We start from the raw sequence: 19,095 nt of genomic DNA on the forward strand, positions 1-19,095 counted from the left end.
TACAACTTTTACATGTTTACCAGTTCAAATCCAATGAGTAGAGTGGCCTGGTGTCAAGAAACTTAACCACGTAATATTTGTAAGCACTACTGGACGACTAATATCATGCCAGAGTCATTTTTTCTCTACAAACATTTTTTCAAAATGTGTAAATTGTGGGAAAATTATAAATATGTTGACGCAAAATCAGGTGCAAATTAACATCGTGGGCATAGGAAATTTGACAGGATTGATAAAAACATCGTAAACAGCGGGAAAACGTTAATTCCAGGAATATAAAAGTGGGGCTATACTGTATTCCCTTTGTGATCTCTTCATTCTGGAAGGCACAACACACATATGCAACTATTCTTGGGGATCATGTCCACTCTTATATGAAGTTTGTTTTTCCTCTTCATGATGGCATCTACCAGCTGGACAATGCAACATATCACACAGCTCATAGTATACGTACGTGGTTCAAAGAGCACCAGCATGAGTTCACCGTACTCCCGTGGTCATTAAACACCTCTGATTTAAACCCAATGGAGAAACTGTGGATTCACAATGATCAGGTTGTTAGTGTCACAGATCAAACCAAAAACCCAGCACAGCTGGCTGCAGCAGCACTGGAGTTATCTGGAATAGCTGCAAGACTGTCGGTACCTTCCAGAACGTCACCGATTCTCTTCCCTGCATGTCTCTCAGTGATATGCACTACAAAAGGCAGTTATTCAAGTTTCTGACAGGTAGTCACATTAATGTGACTAGATAGTGTAGTAAGGTGAGCAAGACTGAATAATACGAAGAGCTAGCTCCTGATCAGACTCTACTTTGCTGCCCAGTATCATGGTAGATAACTACCGGAACAATGCAATGGGCATTACCAATACAGAAGGGGTGTTCAAAAAGAAATGACCCGGAGTTTGGAATGCAAAAACCGGTAACAGGAGGGAAATATCATGGCGTGTGTATCAAGGTGTGGTTCCGACCGGAGTGTGGAGGTTCACAGCCCATCGCTAGAGGGCACGCATGCACGTCACACGAGTATACAGAGCTAGCAGCAGCATGCATCAATCGTCCAATGCTGCCAGTCACACTGCAAACAGTGACACACACACACAGCAAACAGGTGGTGTTCGTTTTCTGACCGCAAAAGAAGTAGGAGGAACGGACATTCACAGACAAATGTCACAAGCGTACGGCGAACACTGCATGTCCCTTGCAAGGCTCAAGGTGTGCCACAAGCTCTTCAGGGAAGAACTTGTGTCATTAGCCGATGATGCAAGATCTGGAGCACGATACTGCATTACCGATGACATCGTCCACCTGGTGGACGCCCTCATTACCCACGACCGCCAAGTGACAGTGAAACCCTAGCCACCGTGGTCAGATTGAGTGTCGGACGTGTTCGCACCACCGTGAAGGAATGACTGCACATGTGCAAAGTGTGTGCCCAATAGGTGCCCCACAGTCTTCAACCACACCAGGAAGCATGTAGAATGGCCTTGCTCATCTGCAGCACTTTGCTCAAGAAGAGAATGCATTCCTGCCATGAGTGTTGGCTGGAGACGAGTCATGGTGTAATCACTTTGAATCAGTATCAAAATGACAAAGTCTCCAGTGGAAACATCCAGGGTCACCACAACCAAAAAAAGCCAAGGCTATCCACACGAATGCAGGAAAGGCTATGCTGACATTCTTCTTTGACCAAGATGGTCCCTTTCCGATTCACTTCCTGCAGCACGGGACAACAGTGAATGTCCAGAGTTACTCGCGAAAACCTCGACCACCCTCCGCCGGGCAGTCAAATCAAAATGACCAGGCAATCTCACCCGTGGGGTCATTCTGCTCCACGATAATGCAAAGCCCCATAAGGCCAACCCAGTCACGGCACTCCTGCAGAAATTCAAATGGGAGGTTCTCTGCCACCTTCCGTACAGTCCGGACCTCTCCCCCTGTGATTATGCCATTTTTGGTCCCCTTAAAAGAATTCTAAGGGGCAAACGATTCACCTCGGATAATGAAACTTCCTGGCAGATTAAAACTGTGTGCCGGACCGAGACTCGAACTCGGGACTTTTGCCTTTCGCGGGCATGTGCTCTACCAACTGAGCTACCCAAGCACGACTCGTGCCCCGTCCGCACAGCTTTACTTCTGCCAGTACCTCGTCTCCTACCTTCCAAACTTTACAGAAGCTCTCCTGCGAACCTTGAGTGAAAATCTCATTCTGGAAACATCCCCCAGGCTGTGGCTAAGCCATGTCTCCGCAATATCCTTTCTCTCAGGAGTGCTAGTTCTGCAAAGTTCGCAGGAGAGCTTCTGTAAAGTCTGGAAGGTAGGAGACGAGGTACTGGCAGAAGTAAAGCTCTGAGGACGGGGCGTGAGTCGTGCTTGGGTAGCTCAGTTGGTAGAGAACTTGCCCGCGAAAGGCAAAGGTCCCGAGTTCGAGTCTCGGTCTGGCACACAGTTTTAATCTGCCAGGAAGTTTCCTATCAGTGCACACTCCACTGCAGAGTGAAAATCTCATTCTGCACCTCAGATAATGACGTCCAGCTGTACGTGCAGAATTGGTTAACATCGCAGCCCCAGGAATTTTATGAGACAGCCATTCACCACCTTGTGTCACAGTGGGACAAGTGTCTCAACAGCCAGGGTCAATACTTCTAACATACAGGTACTGATTTCTATAATTATGTTTCTGGCTTGTTTCTTTTTGAACACCCCTTATACAACTCAAAATTAAGACTGTGGAAGCACCATTATAAAGTTTTGCTGTGAGGACACAGTCAAACAATGATTGCCCTCCAATATGTCAGAAAGGATCTGAAGAGCTGACCTCATATTCGCAACAGATCCAGTATTTATGACGACTACTCACACTGGTGTACTTGACAGTGAGTAGGTACTCGAGCTCCCCTGCCGTCATCGGCGTGTCCAGCACGCGCACCGACCCGGACACGGGGTCGTTCAGGTCGAAGTCGAGCCCACCCAGCCGCAGCATAACCGTCTTATCGAATGTCTGGTCCACCATCTCGAACTCCAGGTGGAGCATCCGGAAAGTGAACAGCTTTTGAGCAGTTTCACCATTCCCACTGGCATCGGACTCAGGTTCCATCATGTTCAGCTGGTTGTACATTGACATCACGAATTCTGTGAAACATCACCAAAAAAAAAAATCTGATTAAAATGCAGTCTTGCTTCTAACAAGAATCATATTCATAAATCAGCTGTAATACATAATACAGGGTGTTTATAGATCAGCTATACAAAAGTAAGCCTTAACTGTAAAACGGGCAAGTAACTTAAAAGATCGATATAGCACTGAATGCAGGATATCTTCAAGTTTTATTCTCGCCTAACACTGTCAGTTCCCGACATTCCCGCTACGTGGCATGTGTGAATGATTTATTCCAATGTTATCACAGAGTCAAATAATGGTGCAGAGGGTACGCAGTGTCATTTATGGGTTCACGAATCTAATCTGCTACTACAATTCAGAGACAATTCAGGACTGAATATTGCAAGCCATCACATCAAAGATCGGCTGCTGTTAGTTGGTACAATTGGTTCACTGAAATAGGCTGCATACCACATAGGACACCGGGTCAGGGTCAGGTGCAGCAATTTAAAAAGTCTGGCAGTCTTACATTCGTGATCTAGGTAAATCAACATGACACGGGCACTCAGAATAGAACGTGCATATTATTGCAGTGTGGGAGGTATTACAGAAACACATATCCAAACACTACAAATTTGAACCATTTTGAGCTTTAAGAGGAAGTGGAGGGAGGGCATGGTTTTGGAAAAGAGCTGAGTTTTGTTTAGAAGTTTTTCACACAATGCAGACTGAAGGAAATTTATGAAGAAAATTGTTTTCGGTGAAGAAGTCACCATCCACACCTGCAGAAAAGTGACTTGTCATAATGTTCAAATATGGGATGAGCAGAAACCACATCACGTAATCCACTATGTATGGGACTCATCTAAGGCAAATGTTTTTTGCACTGTAAGCTGTAACGAAATTTACAGTGCTTTCTTTTTTGCTGAGTCAACTGTAACTGGACGTGCACGAACATTATCTAATGGCTCAATTGCGACAGGATATGGGCATACAATTTATTTTCTAGAAAGACAGTGTGCCACCACATTATGATCGTGAAGTTGTCGTGTACCTCCTTAGGAATGTGCTGACATGGATTGGATGTAGTGGAACAATATCCTGGCCCCCACAATCACCTGATTTAACCCCAGTGGGTTTTGTGTATGGGGTTACATTAAAGACAGTGTTCATTCCTCCATTTCCAGGAAACATCAAAGAGCAGCAACTATAGGTAACACAAGCAGTTGCCATCATAAGTCAAGACTTGCTTCATAGTCTCAGGCAAGAAATTACTGATGGGATGTTTGTTGTGTTACAAAAACTAGCCACATTTAATACCTGTCAATAAAATCAATGGTGTATCAAACATTTCTGCAAGTTATTTAGCTTTTTCTCAATCAAGGGTTACTGTATTTGCTCGAAACTAAACCGCACCTGAAAAATGAGACTCGATATCAAAGAAAAAAAAATTTCCCGAATCTAAGTCGCACCTGAAATTTGAGACTAAATTAAAGGGAGAGAAAAGTTTTAGACCGCACCTCCAAATCGAAACAAAGTTGGTCCATTGTAATATGAGACACAATTTAGGTCGAATGAATGTTGATACATCTACAGTACTTTGGTTCGAGTCGTAAGCTTAGCAGTTAAGCTTTACCAGGCAATCATTGCTATGCGTCAGGCGCTCCATCCGTATTTATACGGGTACCCTTCCTTTTTCATGTGCTTCATCTGGTTTGAATTGATTGCTTATTTTTCTTTGATCTGATAAGTGCCGTTTTCTTTGTTATAGGTGTTTACGTCACTCTAAGCTGAAAATGCATTACTGTACTGTGTCATGCATTGTTTGTCGCATTCTGATAATGAGTGTTTATGACCTGTCACTGCTCGCGGCATGTCTTGCTTTTGTGCGCGCTACCGCCGCTTCCAATTTTTTTTAAAAAAAAAAAAAAAAAAAAAAAAAAAAAAAAAAAAAAAAAAAAAAAAAAAAACGAAACAATGGCAAGAGACTGCTATTTGTTGTTACTTACACTGCTGCTTTCTTTGATAATAATCAACAAGAACCAAATAATAGACTGCGTGTGATAGAAGATGTTGTGAAGGAGAGTTTAGCGAAAAATTTTCTTTGTTCGAAAATCTTTGCAGACACGTCTTTAATACATTACATTCTGCACAGAAATTAGTCATCTTAGATTTAAAAACCTAGTCAGTTGTTATGCTTCATTTCTAACTGTATCACTATTCGGCGTAAGAATAATACGAATATAAACATGGCATGATATGCATATTCTTCCGAGTTTGCTGTTGTCTCACACTAGTTTCGTAGTTTGTTAGGCAGACAGGATTTAAATGAGATAGCAGCAAACATGAATGAATACATGGCAAAATGTTTATATTTGTATTATTCTTATGGTGAAGAGAATATGGCATGTGATTCACAATTCATAAAAGTTCCTATTAGCAACCCTATCTTGTGACAAGTAAGAAAAAATTCAGAACGTAGAGTTGGCCATATTGACAAACATCCCAAACAGTCTTGCCAGTCAGATTTTCATAGTACATTGAAATGCTGCTACATTCGAAGATGACCAATACGGAATTTGTATTTACTTCGTTGGATAATGTATGAAAATGCAGTGGTCGAAACTCGGGACGGAGAAAAAAATCTCCTCTTCCACCTTAATTTATTTACTGATGCAGAGGTTTTGGCGCCAGTATTTATCTTTGTGCTTGCAAAGCATGCCTCTGTAGCACTACATATATTAGACGGCAGAAGTTAATTGTGGCGGCACCTACCAAGATTTTACAGAACTTCCGCTTACTTTGCACTCTATTCTAAGCCGCAGGTGGTTTTTTGGATTACAAAAACTGGAAAAAAGTGCAGTTTAGACTCGAGTAAATATGGTACTTCTGTATAACTACTTTATAACCACCCTGTTACTTTCAATGGCCCAGTTTTCCGCATAAGCAGTTTAAGAGTCATATAGTGAAGAAGCCAGTTTATAAAATGTTTGTTTCGATGCACTGTTTCTACAACAGCTGTTATATAACAATTACTATTTGAAAAACAACATCACAAAGGCTACCGTAACACGTATTGCATTGTCGACAACCATGTTGAAAATGATTACTCCATTGAGATGTTTATTTATAAACAAATACATGTTACAGCAGCTTATAGAGAGTTTGCAATGGTGCTCCTCAAATACACTGAAGCTAGGAAGTAACTACTATTTGGTTTTTACTGTCTTGTGTGAGACGTGTCTGCTTTATTAGTAACATGTCATCAGTGGTGACAGGTGATTATCGCTCCCTTTCATATGACGTAAAAGAGAAGGGTAATGTACAGTATGTAAAAGAGTCAAGAAGGAATAATAAAGATTCATGGTCACGAAGTATATGAAGTTAAGGAGTTATACTACCTAGGCAGCAAACTACCGTATTTACTCGAATCTAAGCCGCACTTTTTTTTCGGTTTTTGTAATCCAAAAAACTGCCTGCGGCTTAGAATCGAGTGCAAAGCAAGCGGAAGTTCTTAAAAATGTCGGTGGGTGCCGCCACAACTTAGTTTTGCCGTCGAATATATGTAGCGCTACACAGGCATGCTTTGTAGGGTGCTGTTTGTAGGCACAAAGATAAATACTGGCGCCAAAACCTCTGCGTCAAAAAAAAAAAAAAAAAAAAAAAAAAAAAAAAAAAAAAAAAAAAAAAAGGAGGAAGACAAGCTTTTTTTCCCCGCGCCGAGTTTCGACCACTGCATTTTCATACATTATCCAACGAAGTAAATACTAATTCCGTATTGTTCATCTTCGAATGTAGCAGCATTTCAATGTACTACGAAAATCCGACTGGCAAGAATGTTTGGGATATTTGTCAATATGGCCAACTCTACGTTCAGAATTTTTCCCTATCTGTGAAAAGAGATGGTTGCTAATACGAACTTTTATAAATTGTGAATCACATGTAGTATTCTCGCCACCATAAGAATAATACGAATACAAACATTTTGCCATGTATTGTTTCGTGTTTGCTACTATCTCATTTAAATCCTGTCTGCGTAATAAACCACAAAACTAGAGTGAGACAACAGCAAACGCGGAAGAATATACATATCATGTCATGTGTATATTGTTATGCTAAACAGTGATACAGTCAGAAATGAAGCGAGGCAATTGCCTAGATTTTTAAATCTAAGATGACTCTAATTTCTGTGCAAAATGTAATGTACTAAAGCTGCAGAGATTTTCAAACGGAGAAAAATTTTCACTAAACTCTCGTTCAGAACATCATCTATCATACACAGTCTATTATTTGGTTCTTGTTAATCATTATCAAAGAAAGCAGCAGTGTAAGTAACAACAAGTAGCAGTCTCTTGCCATTGTTTCGCTAAAGAGACGATTCCTCTCTCTCTCTCTCTCTCTCTCTCTCTCTCTCTCTCTCTCTCTCTCTCTCTCTCTTTTTTTTTTTTTTTTTTTTTTTTTTTTTTTTTTTTTTTATTTGTAAGCGGTGGTAGCGCGCTCAAAAGCAATCCACGCCGCGATCGGCGACAGGCCGTAAATACGCAGTATCAGAGTATGACAAACAACGCATGACACAGTACAGTAATGCATTTTCATTTTCAGCGTAGAGTGACGTAAACACCTATAACAAAGAAAACTGCACTTATCAGATCAAAGAAAAATAAGCAATCAATTCAAACCAGACGACGCACGTGAAAAAGGAAGGGTACCCGTATAAATACGGACGGAGCGCCTGACGCATAGCAATGGCTACCTGGTAAAGCTTAACTGCTAAGCTTACGACTCGAACCAAACTACTGTAGCTGTATCGTCATTCATTCGACCTAAATTGTCTCATATTACAGTGGACCAACTTTGTTTCGATTTGGAGATTCTGCCTAAAACTTTTCTCCCCCCCTGAATTTCGAGTCTCAAATTTCAGGTGCGGCTTAGATTCGGGAAATTTTTTTTCCTTGATTTCGAGTCTCATTTTTCAGGTGCGGCTTAGATTCGAGTGCGGCTTAGACTCGAGTAAATACGGTAACCAATGATGGATGGAGCAAGGAGGACATCAAAAGCAGGCTAGCACTGGCAAAAATGGCATTCCTAGCCATGAGAAATCTTCTAGTGTCGCACAAAGCCCTTAATTTGAGGAAGAAAATTTTGAGAATGTATGTTTGCATCACAGCATAGCATTTGATACGTGGTGCTACAAACGAATGTCAAAAATTAGGTGGACTGATATGGTAAGGAATGAGGAGATTCTGCACAGAATCGAAGAAGAAAGGAATATGTGGAAAATACTGACAGGGAGAAGGGACAGAATGGTATGACATCTGTTAAGACATGAGGGAATGACTTGCATGGTATTAGAGGTAACTCTAGAGGACAAAAACTGCAAAGAAAGACAGAAATTGGATTACGTCCAGCAAATAATTGAGGACGTAGGTTGCAGGTGCTACTTTGACATGAATAGGTTGGCACAGGAGACGAATTCATGGTAGACTGAATCAAACTAGTCAGAAGATTGATGACTTTAACTTCCTTCCTCTCTCATTCCTAGCAGAGGCTGCAGTTGGCATGAGCTCAATCTCAGTTTAACAGTTCACTATTTTATTTTGTTTTTGGAAAACACTTTTCATTTACTGTTCTGCACTATCATCAGTTTTTTAAAACTTCGCACAAGTTTTAAAACTTCAAACAAGTTCTACTATAGCTACACTCCCTTTGCAGTCTGCAGTTGTGTGTCATAAGTTGTGAGGAAGTGTAAAAAGTATAGAAACAGCACATGCAAATTAAGTAAAACTGAGCTTCTAAAAGCTAAAAGTGAATTGTGAAAGCCAAACTGTTTCTGTCTGGCACACAGTTTTAATCTCCCAGGCAGTTTCATAAATTTATATTTTTAAAGAAATTTAAATTTCTGTGTCTGAAAACTGGCTTATCCTGAAGTTGATGCGTTCTAACAGCTTTTTAAAAATTACTAATATGTAACAAACAATTACTGAATCTAAACTTCTAATATTTCATACTTCGCAGTTGTACTTTTATACTTTACTGCAGTGAGCAGGACTGAAATGTTCAGCACGATATATATACGGTGTGTCGCTGCTCTCAGCAGTGGTCTGTGGGACGTTCCCACACCTGTAGACCAGGTTCTCAATGTCCACATAGTACAGATGCACGTCCAGTTTGATGCATTGTGTGAACAGCAGTGGCCAAATGAACATTATCCAGGACCAAAATTCTGGCACATGTTGCACTTACTGTGTTATTACACTCCATTGAAAACAGTCTGCTTGCTGTTGCTGTTGTGGTCTTCAGTCCTAAGACTGGTTTGATGCAGCTCTCCATGCTACTCTATCCTGTGCAAGCTTCTTCATCTCCCAGTACTTACTGCAACCTACATCCTTCTGAATCTGCTTAATGTATTCATCTCTTGGTCTCCCTCTACGATTTTTACCCTCCACGCTGCCCTCCAGTACTAAATTGGTGATCCCTTGATGGCTCAGAACATGTCCTACCAACAGATCCCTTCTTCTGGTCAAGTTGTGCCACAAACTTCTCTTCTCCCCAATTCTATTCAATACTTCCTCATTAGTTATGTGATCTACCCATCTAATCCTCAGCATTCTTCTGTAGTACCACATTTCAAAAGCCTCTATTCTCTTCTTGTCCAAACTATTTATCGGCCATGTTTCACTTCCATACATGGCTATACTCCATACAAATACTTTCAGAAATGACTTCCTGACACTTAAATCTATACTCGACGTCAACAAATTTCTCTTCTTCAGAAACGCTTTCCTTGCCATTGCCAGTCTACATTTTATATCCTCTCTACTTCAACCATCAGTTATTTTGCTCCCCAAATAGCAAAACTCCTTTACTACTTTAAGTGTCTCATTTCCTAATCTAATTCCCTCAGTATCACCCGACTTAATTCGACTACATTCCATTATCCTCGTCTTGCTTTTGTTGATGTTCATCTTACATCCTCTTTTCAAGACACTGTCCATTCCGTTCAACTGCTCTTCCAAGTCCTTTGCTGTCTCTGACAGAATTACAATGTCATCGGCAAACTGAAAATTTTTATTATTTCTCCATGGATTTTAAAACCTACTGAATTTTTCTTTTGTTTCCTTCACTGCTTGCTCAATATAAAGATTGAATAGCATCGAGGATAGGCTACAACCCTGTCTCACTCCCTTCCCAACCACTGGTTCCCTTTCATGTCCCTCGACTCTTTTAACTGTCATCTGCTTTCTGTACGAATTGTAAATAGCCTTTCACTCCCTGTATTTTACCCCCGCCACCTTCAGAATTTGAAAGAGTATTCCAGTCAACATTGTCAAAAGCTTTCTCTAAGTCTACAAATGCTAGAAATGTAGGTTTGCCTTTTCTTAATCTTTCTTCTAAGATAAGTCGTAGGGTCAGCATTGCCTCACGTGTTCCAACATTTCTACGGAATCCACACTGATCTTCCCCGAGGTCGGCTTCTATCAGTTTTTCCATTTGTCTGTAAAAAATTCGCACTAGTATTTTGCAGCTGTGACTTATTAAACTGATAGTTTGGTAATTTTCACATCTGTCAACACTTTCTTTCTATGGGATTGGAATTATTATATTCTTCTTGAAGTCCGAGGGTATTTCGCCTGTCTCATACATCTTGCTCACTAGATGGTAGAGTTTTGTCAGGACTTGCTCTCCCAAGGCTGTCAGTAGTTCTAGTGGAATGTTGTCTACTCCCAGGGCCTTGTTTCAATTCAGGTCTTTCTGTGCTCTGTCAAACTCTTCACGCAGTATCATATCTCCCATTTCATCTTCATCTACATCCTCTTCCACTTCCATAATATTTCCATTTCCATAATATTGTCCTCAAGCACATCGCCCTTGTATAGACCCTCTGTTGCTTGCAGCAGGACTAAAATTGTGTGTGCCTCTGACCAGGTTACCACTAACCCCGTGATACCGCCATGTACGGCTATTATGGTGTCGTGAAACAGTTGATTGGAGAGTGGCACGGCACTCTGTTGTCTTTGGTGATGAGAGTAGGTTCTGTCTGAATGTGAGTAACAGACATACATGTGTACAGCATAGAACAGGTGAGCAGGCTATTCTGGAGTGAATCCGTCCACAACACACAGGTTCCAACCCAGACTCTCATGTGTGGGGTTGGCAACTTCTTGTCACACTTGGTATTTCTGCAGGTAACGTAACCAGCACTGGACAGGCATTCCTGTCTGCTGTGCTTTTTCAGCAGGATAACACACGGCCACATACTACTGCTGCAATAGAACGTGCTCCTCGTGGGGCACAACAACTGATCTGGCCAACAAGTTCACCAGATCTCTCACCAAATGAACATATCTGGGGTATGGTGAAGCAAGAACTTTGTCATTCTACCACTGCCGAATTGCAACAAAAGGCACAAGATGCTCGGGACAATCTATCACAGAATGTCATTTGACACTTACAAGATAATTTTTGTACAAGAATTCACCCCTTTGTTGTGCCAGAGGGAAGCACACTGATCAGATGAGACCATTTGGGCACTCTTTACTCTGGCACGTGTTTCATTCGGTCCAAATTTGTTTGATACAAAATGTGATCAAAAAGTAACAGAAAATTTTTAATTTTGCGGACTTTTTATGTTCAATTTCCAATTTTTTTATCTTTTTAGTACAAATGTTCCTGATGTATGTTCACATCTTCAGTTGTTTTGATATTTAGTTTGTCACTGTCAGTCGAAAAGGTTATAAGTGTTTTAGAGTGATCCGCAAATTTTTACTTTCAAAAAGGGTGGATTCAGAAATTTGCATTAAATTTTGCTTGAGAAATGGAATAAATTGCAGCACTGCATTCAGAATGTTGACTGTGGCTTTTGGTGAATCTGATATGAATACAGCAAGCATTTACAAGTAGTATGAATGTTTCGAGGATGGTCGGGAAGACATTGAAGACAACTACTGCCCTGGACACCCTGGCACATCATTCACTAACATGATGTGGAAGAAATTAAAAAAAAAAAAATGTTCTAGAAAATCATCATAGCATCATGAGAGAGATTGCTGATGACATTGGCATATCCTTTGGCTCATGTCAAGCAGTTTTTTCAGATTTTTGGGCACGAAATGTGTAGCAGAAAAGTTTATTCTGAAACTGTTGAATTCAATCAATTGAAATTCATCGACAGTTGAAGGAGACATGTGGTGATGGAGTTATGGATGTGTCGAAAGTGCGTTCGTGGCTGCGACAGTTTAATGAAGGCAGAACATCGTGTGACAACAAACAGAAACAACCTCGGCCTCGCACTAGCCGGTCTGATGACATGATCGAGAAAGTGGAGAGAATTGTTTTGGGGGATCGCCGAATGACTGTTGAACAGATCGCCTCCAGAGTTGGCATTTCTGTGGGTTCTGTGCACACAATCCTGCACGACGACCTGAAAATGCGGAAAGTGTCATCCAGGTGGGTGCCACGAATGCTGATGGACGACCACACGGCTGCCCGTGTGGCACGTTGCCGAGCAATGTTGACGCGCAACGACAGCACGAATGGGACTTTCTTTTCGTCGGTTGTGACAATGGATGAGACGTGGATGCCATTTTTCAATCCAGAAACAAAGTGCCAGTCAGCTCAATGGAAGCGCACAGATTCACCGCCACCAAAAAAATTTCGGGTAACCACCAGTGCTGAAAAAATGATGGTGTCCACGTTCTGGGACAGCGAGGGCGTAATCCTTACCCATTGCGTTCCAAAGGGCACTACGGTAACAGGTGTATCCTACGAAAATGTTTTGTAGAACAAATTCCTTCCTGCACTGCAACAAAAACGTCTGGGAAGGGCTGCGCGTGTGCTGTTTCACCAAGACAACGCACCTGCACATCGAGCTAACGTTACGCAACAGTTTCTTCGTGATAACAACTTTGAAGTGATTCCTCACGCTCCCTACTCACCTGACCTGGCTCCTAGTGACTTTTGGCTTTTTCCAACAATGAAAGACACTCTCCGTGGCCGCACATTCACCAGCCGTGCTACTATTGCCTCAGCAATTTTCCAGTGGTCAAAACGGACTCCTAAAGAAGCCTTCGCCACTGCCATGGAATCGTGGCATCAGCGTTGTGAAAAATGTGTACGTCTGCGGGCGATTACGTCGAGAAGTAACGCCAGTTTCATCGATTTCGGGTGAGCAGTTAATTAGAAAAAAATCGGAGGTCTTAGAACTTGAATGCACCTCGTATGACGGTGTGTACATCAATGAACAAACAGCCTCAGGCATTTTCTGCCTTGTCGTGATAGAGACTGTTGCTACAGAAGACGAGACTACGACATCGAGGTCAGTTCCGTCAAGACCTCAAGGGACAGAAATGTGCACCTATACGGATGGTGGTAGTCTCACACAAACAATGTATAAAACAGCAGGTTTCCTATGTGCTTGTGGCTGCAGGATGGGAATTAACAGATTTTTGAAAGCAGAACAGCAGTTGGAGCTAGACACATAAGATGTGCCATTTTGGAAATCGTATGGGAATTCAATACTCTGAGATCCACAACGCCAAGGGTGTGCTGGGAACACAAAATTTCAGGCACGTGCATAGAGTTGTCAGTGCTAACAGACAAGTAACACAGCACGAAATGACTAGAGAAATCAATGTGTGACGTACGACAAACTTATCTGCTAGGACAGTGCGGCAAATTCTGGCATTAATGAGCTACGGCAGCAGACGACTGACGCGACTGCCTTAACAGCACGACATTGCCTGCAGAGCCTGTCCTGGGGTTGTGAACCACATCCGTTGGATCCTAGATGACTGGAAAACTGTGGCCTGATCAGGTAACTCCTGATTTCAGTTGGTAAGAGCTGATAATAGGGTCTGAATGTGGTGCAGACACCATGGTCCCAAGTTGTCAACAAGGCACTTTCCAAGCTGCTGGTGACTCCATAATGGTGTGGGCTGTGTTTATGTGGAATGCAGTGGGTCCCCTGGTCCAACTTGTATCTGCCCACGTCGTGTTGTGCCGACTCCACTGTAGCTTCAATGGATTTTTAAGTTTGTTTTATATGCCCAACTTCTAATTTCACCACACAAGTCTCCAGCGTTGAGCCTGATGGCGACACGCAATACAGTTTTTTAAAGCAGAGTTCACCGTTATTAATTATGTTTTTTAGATTTAATTTTATTACTCGTACAGAGACTCGACGCTCCTTTGTTTAACAGCGTGTCGTCAAATTAAGTATGAAATGCTAATGTCTTTGCAATACATAATGTCGACTATTGAGTGAAAGTTCGTACCTGTTTTGCCATTTTAGAGAAGAGAAACCTTAAGCGCTTCTGCTTCTATAGTCTCTGTATCAAATGTTCACTAATTTCAATTTACTTCCTATCTCAGTTCACTATTTAACACAAATTATATATCAATGTCATTTCAGATATACGGTTCCACACTAACAGAATAACACGTAATTGCCATTTAACATCACTTTTATTAATAATCCTTTTTCTTATGACATAAATGTTAATGAATGATCACTATCTAGGAGGAAAGAGGGATTGATCCTAATCATGAGATAACAGCTTTTAATGAGCTCGCAATCGTTAATTAAATAAAAAGTCACGTTCAAGGATGATATGCGAACAACTTTCGTTACGTCCGTTTTCACGTATCTGTCAAAACTAATCCTGTCGCCCAAAATTTAAATTAACACTGACGTTAACCCCTTTTGTCTGAACATCGAATCATAACTATTATGTGAAAGTTTATTCTAGTTCCCAAAATAATTTCTTTCAGATACGCACACAACCGAACAGCAGAACAGAACACAAACGACTTGTTTTAACAACCGAACAACGCAATGATGTTACATTATGACAATGTCCGCCCAATGAACATCTCTTTGACTTTTTATTCTGTACTCTGCTTAATTACATCATTCCCAATTACAATTTATTCAGCCATTTAACAAAAACATCTAACAAAAAATAAAATAAATTTATCCCAACATAAAAGATCCGTTATAAACTGAACCAATCATTAACTGGATGTGGTTTAGACTATTTTGAGACAGTTTGCAGCCATTAATGGACTTCATGTTCCCAAACAATGGTGGAATTTTTATGGATGACAACGAGCCACCGGGCCACTGTTGTTCGTGACTGGTTGGAACAACATTCTGGATAATTCAAGCGAATGATTTGAACACCCAGATCGCACGAGATGACTCCTACTGGACATTTTTGGGACATAATTGAGAGATCAGTTTGTGCAGAAAATCCTGCACCAACAACACTTTTGCAATTATGGTGGGCTATAGAGGCTGCATGACTCAAAATTTCTGGACGGGATTTCCAACAACAAGAGCTAATATCACAACTAGATGCTGCACTATGCCATGCGAAAGGAGGTCCTACACGACGTTAGGAGCTATCCCATGACTTTCATCGCATCAGAGTAAAACAACCGATCTTAACTTCAGAGGAAATGTCAGGGATTATCGGGACAGCAGGTGAAATTTATCAATAACATCCCCACAACTTGGTAGCTTTATGGGATCTAAACATCAATGAGGAGCTTATACTGCATATGACATATACAAAGAAACTTGTGAATTCTCTTCCTCGCTGAACTGATGCCATTAGAAAAGGCTGCAGGTAGGGGGTGTTACATGGTATTAGTATGAGCTCTCCTTGGGTTAACTTAGTTTTTGTCCAGTGTATGTTTTTTTTTATAAAATACAAGCGTTACTGATGTACGTCACAGATTCACTCACCTTTCATCACAAATTTTACTTCCAGATCTACAGCCTGAACCAATTCATCAGATGGCACCTTGGAGTCTTCTCTCTGCCTCGGTTTGCGCGCTTCAAATTCAAGGTATTTGGCAACAGCAGATGTGCTCGATGATCTCGATCCAGTTTCCTGTAATGCAGACCTCCGTAAACATTTGCAGATATGTCATTACTATTTTAACAGTGCAATCAATTAACTTACATGTTTCTAGAAACTATAAAGTTCTATTTATTTAAGATGTTACAGGTCACCATATTCACAACACAAATTAAGAACGTATACACTAGAGGTCTGTAAACAGGGTGTTTTGTTCACCCGTACTCGCTCGAGCCCAGTGCACTCGAGCACAGCTCACTCGAGTGCGAACACACTAAGAGGACAGGCTGTGATTAAACGAGATACCACGGGGAGGGCAGCACTTGCCACACTGCTGTTGCGACCGTTTTAGTAGCAACACTGCGTGTTTGCAGACACGATGGAACTACACTCTCATCATTATAGTAATGCTATATTCCTGGGAGGTAGTGTATAATTGCAACACCTCTGTGATGGATAAGAGGAAACAGCTTGCCTTATGCAGCAACGAATATTTTGAAACAGTTTGGCAATTCACAGGGACACTATATAACCATGAACTTTTGCAAGAATGATAATTAAAATCACACTGATGATTTTTATAATACCATGTGCTTTATTGATTCAAATGTACATATGTGAACTTGACAATCTAAGAAATAAGATATCTAACAGGAACAAAATTAGCTCCAAATTATTGACTGTTATCATGATTAGAAAGAATCTACTCATTTTGGGTCAAGTCTGCTTTGTCTGTCTGAGATAAGGCTATATGCCACGCCGGAATTTCTTTTGCTAGTGACATGTGAGTCTGGAACACAAAACTTTTTTTGGCTAAATCAGATAGCATGGGAAAGAGACTCCAATTACTCTGTCATCTCTGAAGCTGATCACTGTCTTCGCCACTATCCATTTGGGTTAAATAAAAAGTCAGCATCGCCAGTAGATTTAGTATGAGATCTTCTACAGTACAGTCACTCCAAAAATAGGGACTTCACAGTTTTAGCTATGGAATGTGGCTGACAATCGCTCAATGGCACTAAATACATATTTACAAATATCGCAAAAGTATAGTAAGATATTACTGCCACATTATAAGGTTGTTCTAGCTTATCAGGAACTGAAATCTCTTTACATATTGACTGACCCTGTTTAACATACCATCTCTATGAGACACAGAATTTTGAATAATCGAAAGGGTGACCACAGAAATGCTAATGTTCTGTGCAACACCAGAATTTTGGCTTTCTCCTCTATGAGACGGAGACAGCACTCTTTCCATGCTTGTAGTATCTACAGTTACACAGTGCTGCCAAAACACTGGTGACACTGAAACTAGGATTTGCAGTTAAGTGCAATTTTCATTTGCTCGACACGCATCATGTATTAAACAAGAAAACCATGTCTACAGCAATCAAAGTATCTTCGGACCCTGTATCACATTGACTTTTCAGTTTGTGCATCCATAACAAAACAAACTGAATTGTTGCAATACTGTGAAAAGGAAAGTTGCTACTCACCATATAGTGGATATGCCGAGTCACAGATAGGCACAATACTATCACTCAGCATCTCTGCTATATGACGAGTGGCAACTTCCCTTTTCATAATATTGTTATATTCCATCCTGGATTTTCCATTGCTTGATTTCAAACTGAATTGTTGGATACTTCTCACCTTCAAGCACTTCTATTGCACCTTTGAATAGGTCTAAAAATGTCATGAGTTCTTTTGCAATGTTGTTGTCATAACCAGTAACTTTTTCAGAGACGTTTCTTTCCAGAAGCATTTCTGCAACTTTATTTTACTGCCTCACTATGAAATGTAGCATCCTAAACAAGCTGTTTCACTTACTCTCGATTTCTTGCTTCAAGCCTGTCTGTAAACAATTCATGTCACCAGTTTTCTTCGTGAAATGGACAGTCTCTTTGGCAGCTATGTCGCAGAATAAACAACTGCAACCTCATTTATCAAACAACCGTCACTGAAAATGTGGTTCAGGACTGTGTTCAAAACATGTGTAGTGCATGCATAATGCTGAAAGGCTGCAGTGTCTTGCACATATTACTGCCTCAGTCAGTGAGAAATGAAATCTTACAACAACACTGGGGATTTACTCCTGACAATTTGAATAATGTTTCCTCAATGTATTGCTTAAATACATTCAGCAAATGTTTTCTTCTCAGAAAATAAAATTGTCACCAATATCATATTTTGCAGCACCTAATCTTTATAAACAAAGTGTGCAGTACTAGATGTGTCACACATTTTCCTATACGCATCAGTCATTTATTTGCTGTAAATCCATATGCATTTAAGCGTAAGGCCTGGATAATGCTGGGCATCCTACCTTGTCATATATCATTGGCTTGTCTTTCACTGTTTCATGATAGTGTCTTAAGATGATACAAAATGTTGGAGACGTCTACATGGACCAATTCTAAACTGATGTTTGGAAGCTTCTAACAAAAAATTCCTACACCTAATATTAATTTAAATGGACAAAGATCTCTCGCCCACATTTCTGCACATCTTTTTAAGTACTGCAACTTTTAATGAAACTGTAGTTGGAACTTGCGTGAACCACCATCGTTCACGGATTCAACTATAGTAGCGCTTCACAACTTACACTGTGACGTCTTATGCAGACATGTGCCTTTAGATGTGTGATGGTGGATCCATAAGGAGAACACAGCACTTGCTACAGTACTTGTAGCAACATCGTTATCAGTCACTAATGAAAATCTCTCCCAGGCACTTATGACCGTCATCTTCCGCACTCTGGATATATTCATTCAAATCAAATTTCACTTTCGCTCTATCCCTCACCTAAAGGTCACGCACTGTGATCCTAGAGAGGAAGAACGAGTGGCACTCTGTTTACTGTAGGAGACGTGAGGAGATTGAACGAGCTTCAAGAAAGTCAAGTACAACAGCTCCCCCAGTCCAAAGGGACTGTATTGACATCTGCTGTACTTGGGAAGAACAATTCGAAAGAGCGTAAATGCCAGATGCAGACCTCTAATATACGAGGTGCGACAATAAAGTGATGAGACTTGTTTTCTTTGCAAGATATGGCAACCCTGCAGGCTTGCATAGGCACAATATCTTTCACCTTGGTCTGTAAGCAGCTTTAGTCCAAGCGGCACATCG

The 19,095-nt window shown here is 40.9% G+C and overlaps 1 protein-coding gene across 1 annotated transcript in view; it reads right to left on the bottom strand.

Annotated features, from left to right (window-relative positions):
- Window positions 1–19,095, bottom strand: part of LOC124552247 (vacuolar protein sorting-associated protein 13-like) — a 494,948-nt gene that overhangs the window by 386,331 nt on the left and 89,522 nt on the right. Inside the window, exons 17-18 of the mRNA XM_047126529.1 lie at window positions 15,849–15,996; window positions 2,861–3,132 (exon numbers count right to left, since the gene is read on the bottom strand). Of these exons, the coding sequence (XP_046982485.1) occupies window positions 2,861–3,132; window positions 15,849–15,996 (420 nt within the window). The remainder of the gene's footprint in view (window positions 1–2,860; window positions 3,133–15,848; window positions 15,997–19,095) is intronic.

Source organism: Schistocerca americana, chromosome 10 (assembly GCF_021461395.2).
Source record: "Schistocerca americana isolate TAMUIC-IGC-003095 chromosome 10, iqSchAmer2.1, whole genome shotgun sequence".
NCBI lineage: Eukaryota > Metazoa > Arthropoda > Insecta > Orthoptera > Acrididae > Schistocerca > Schistocerca americana.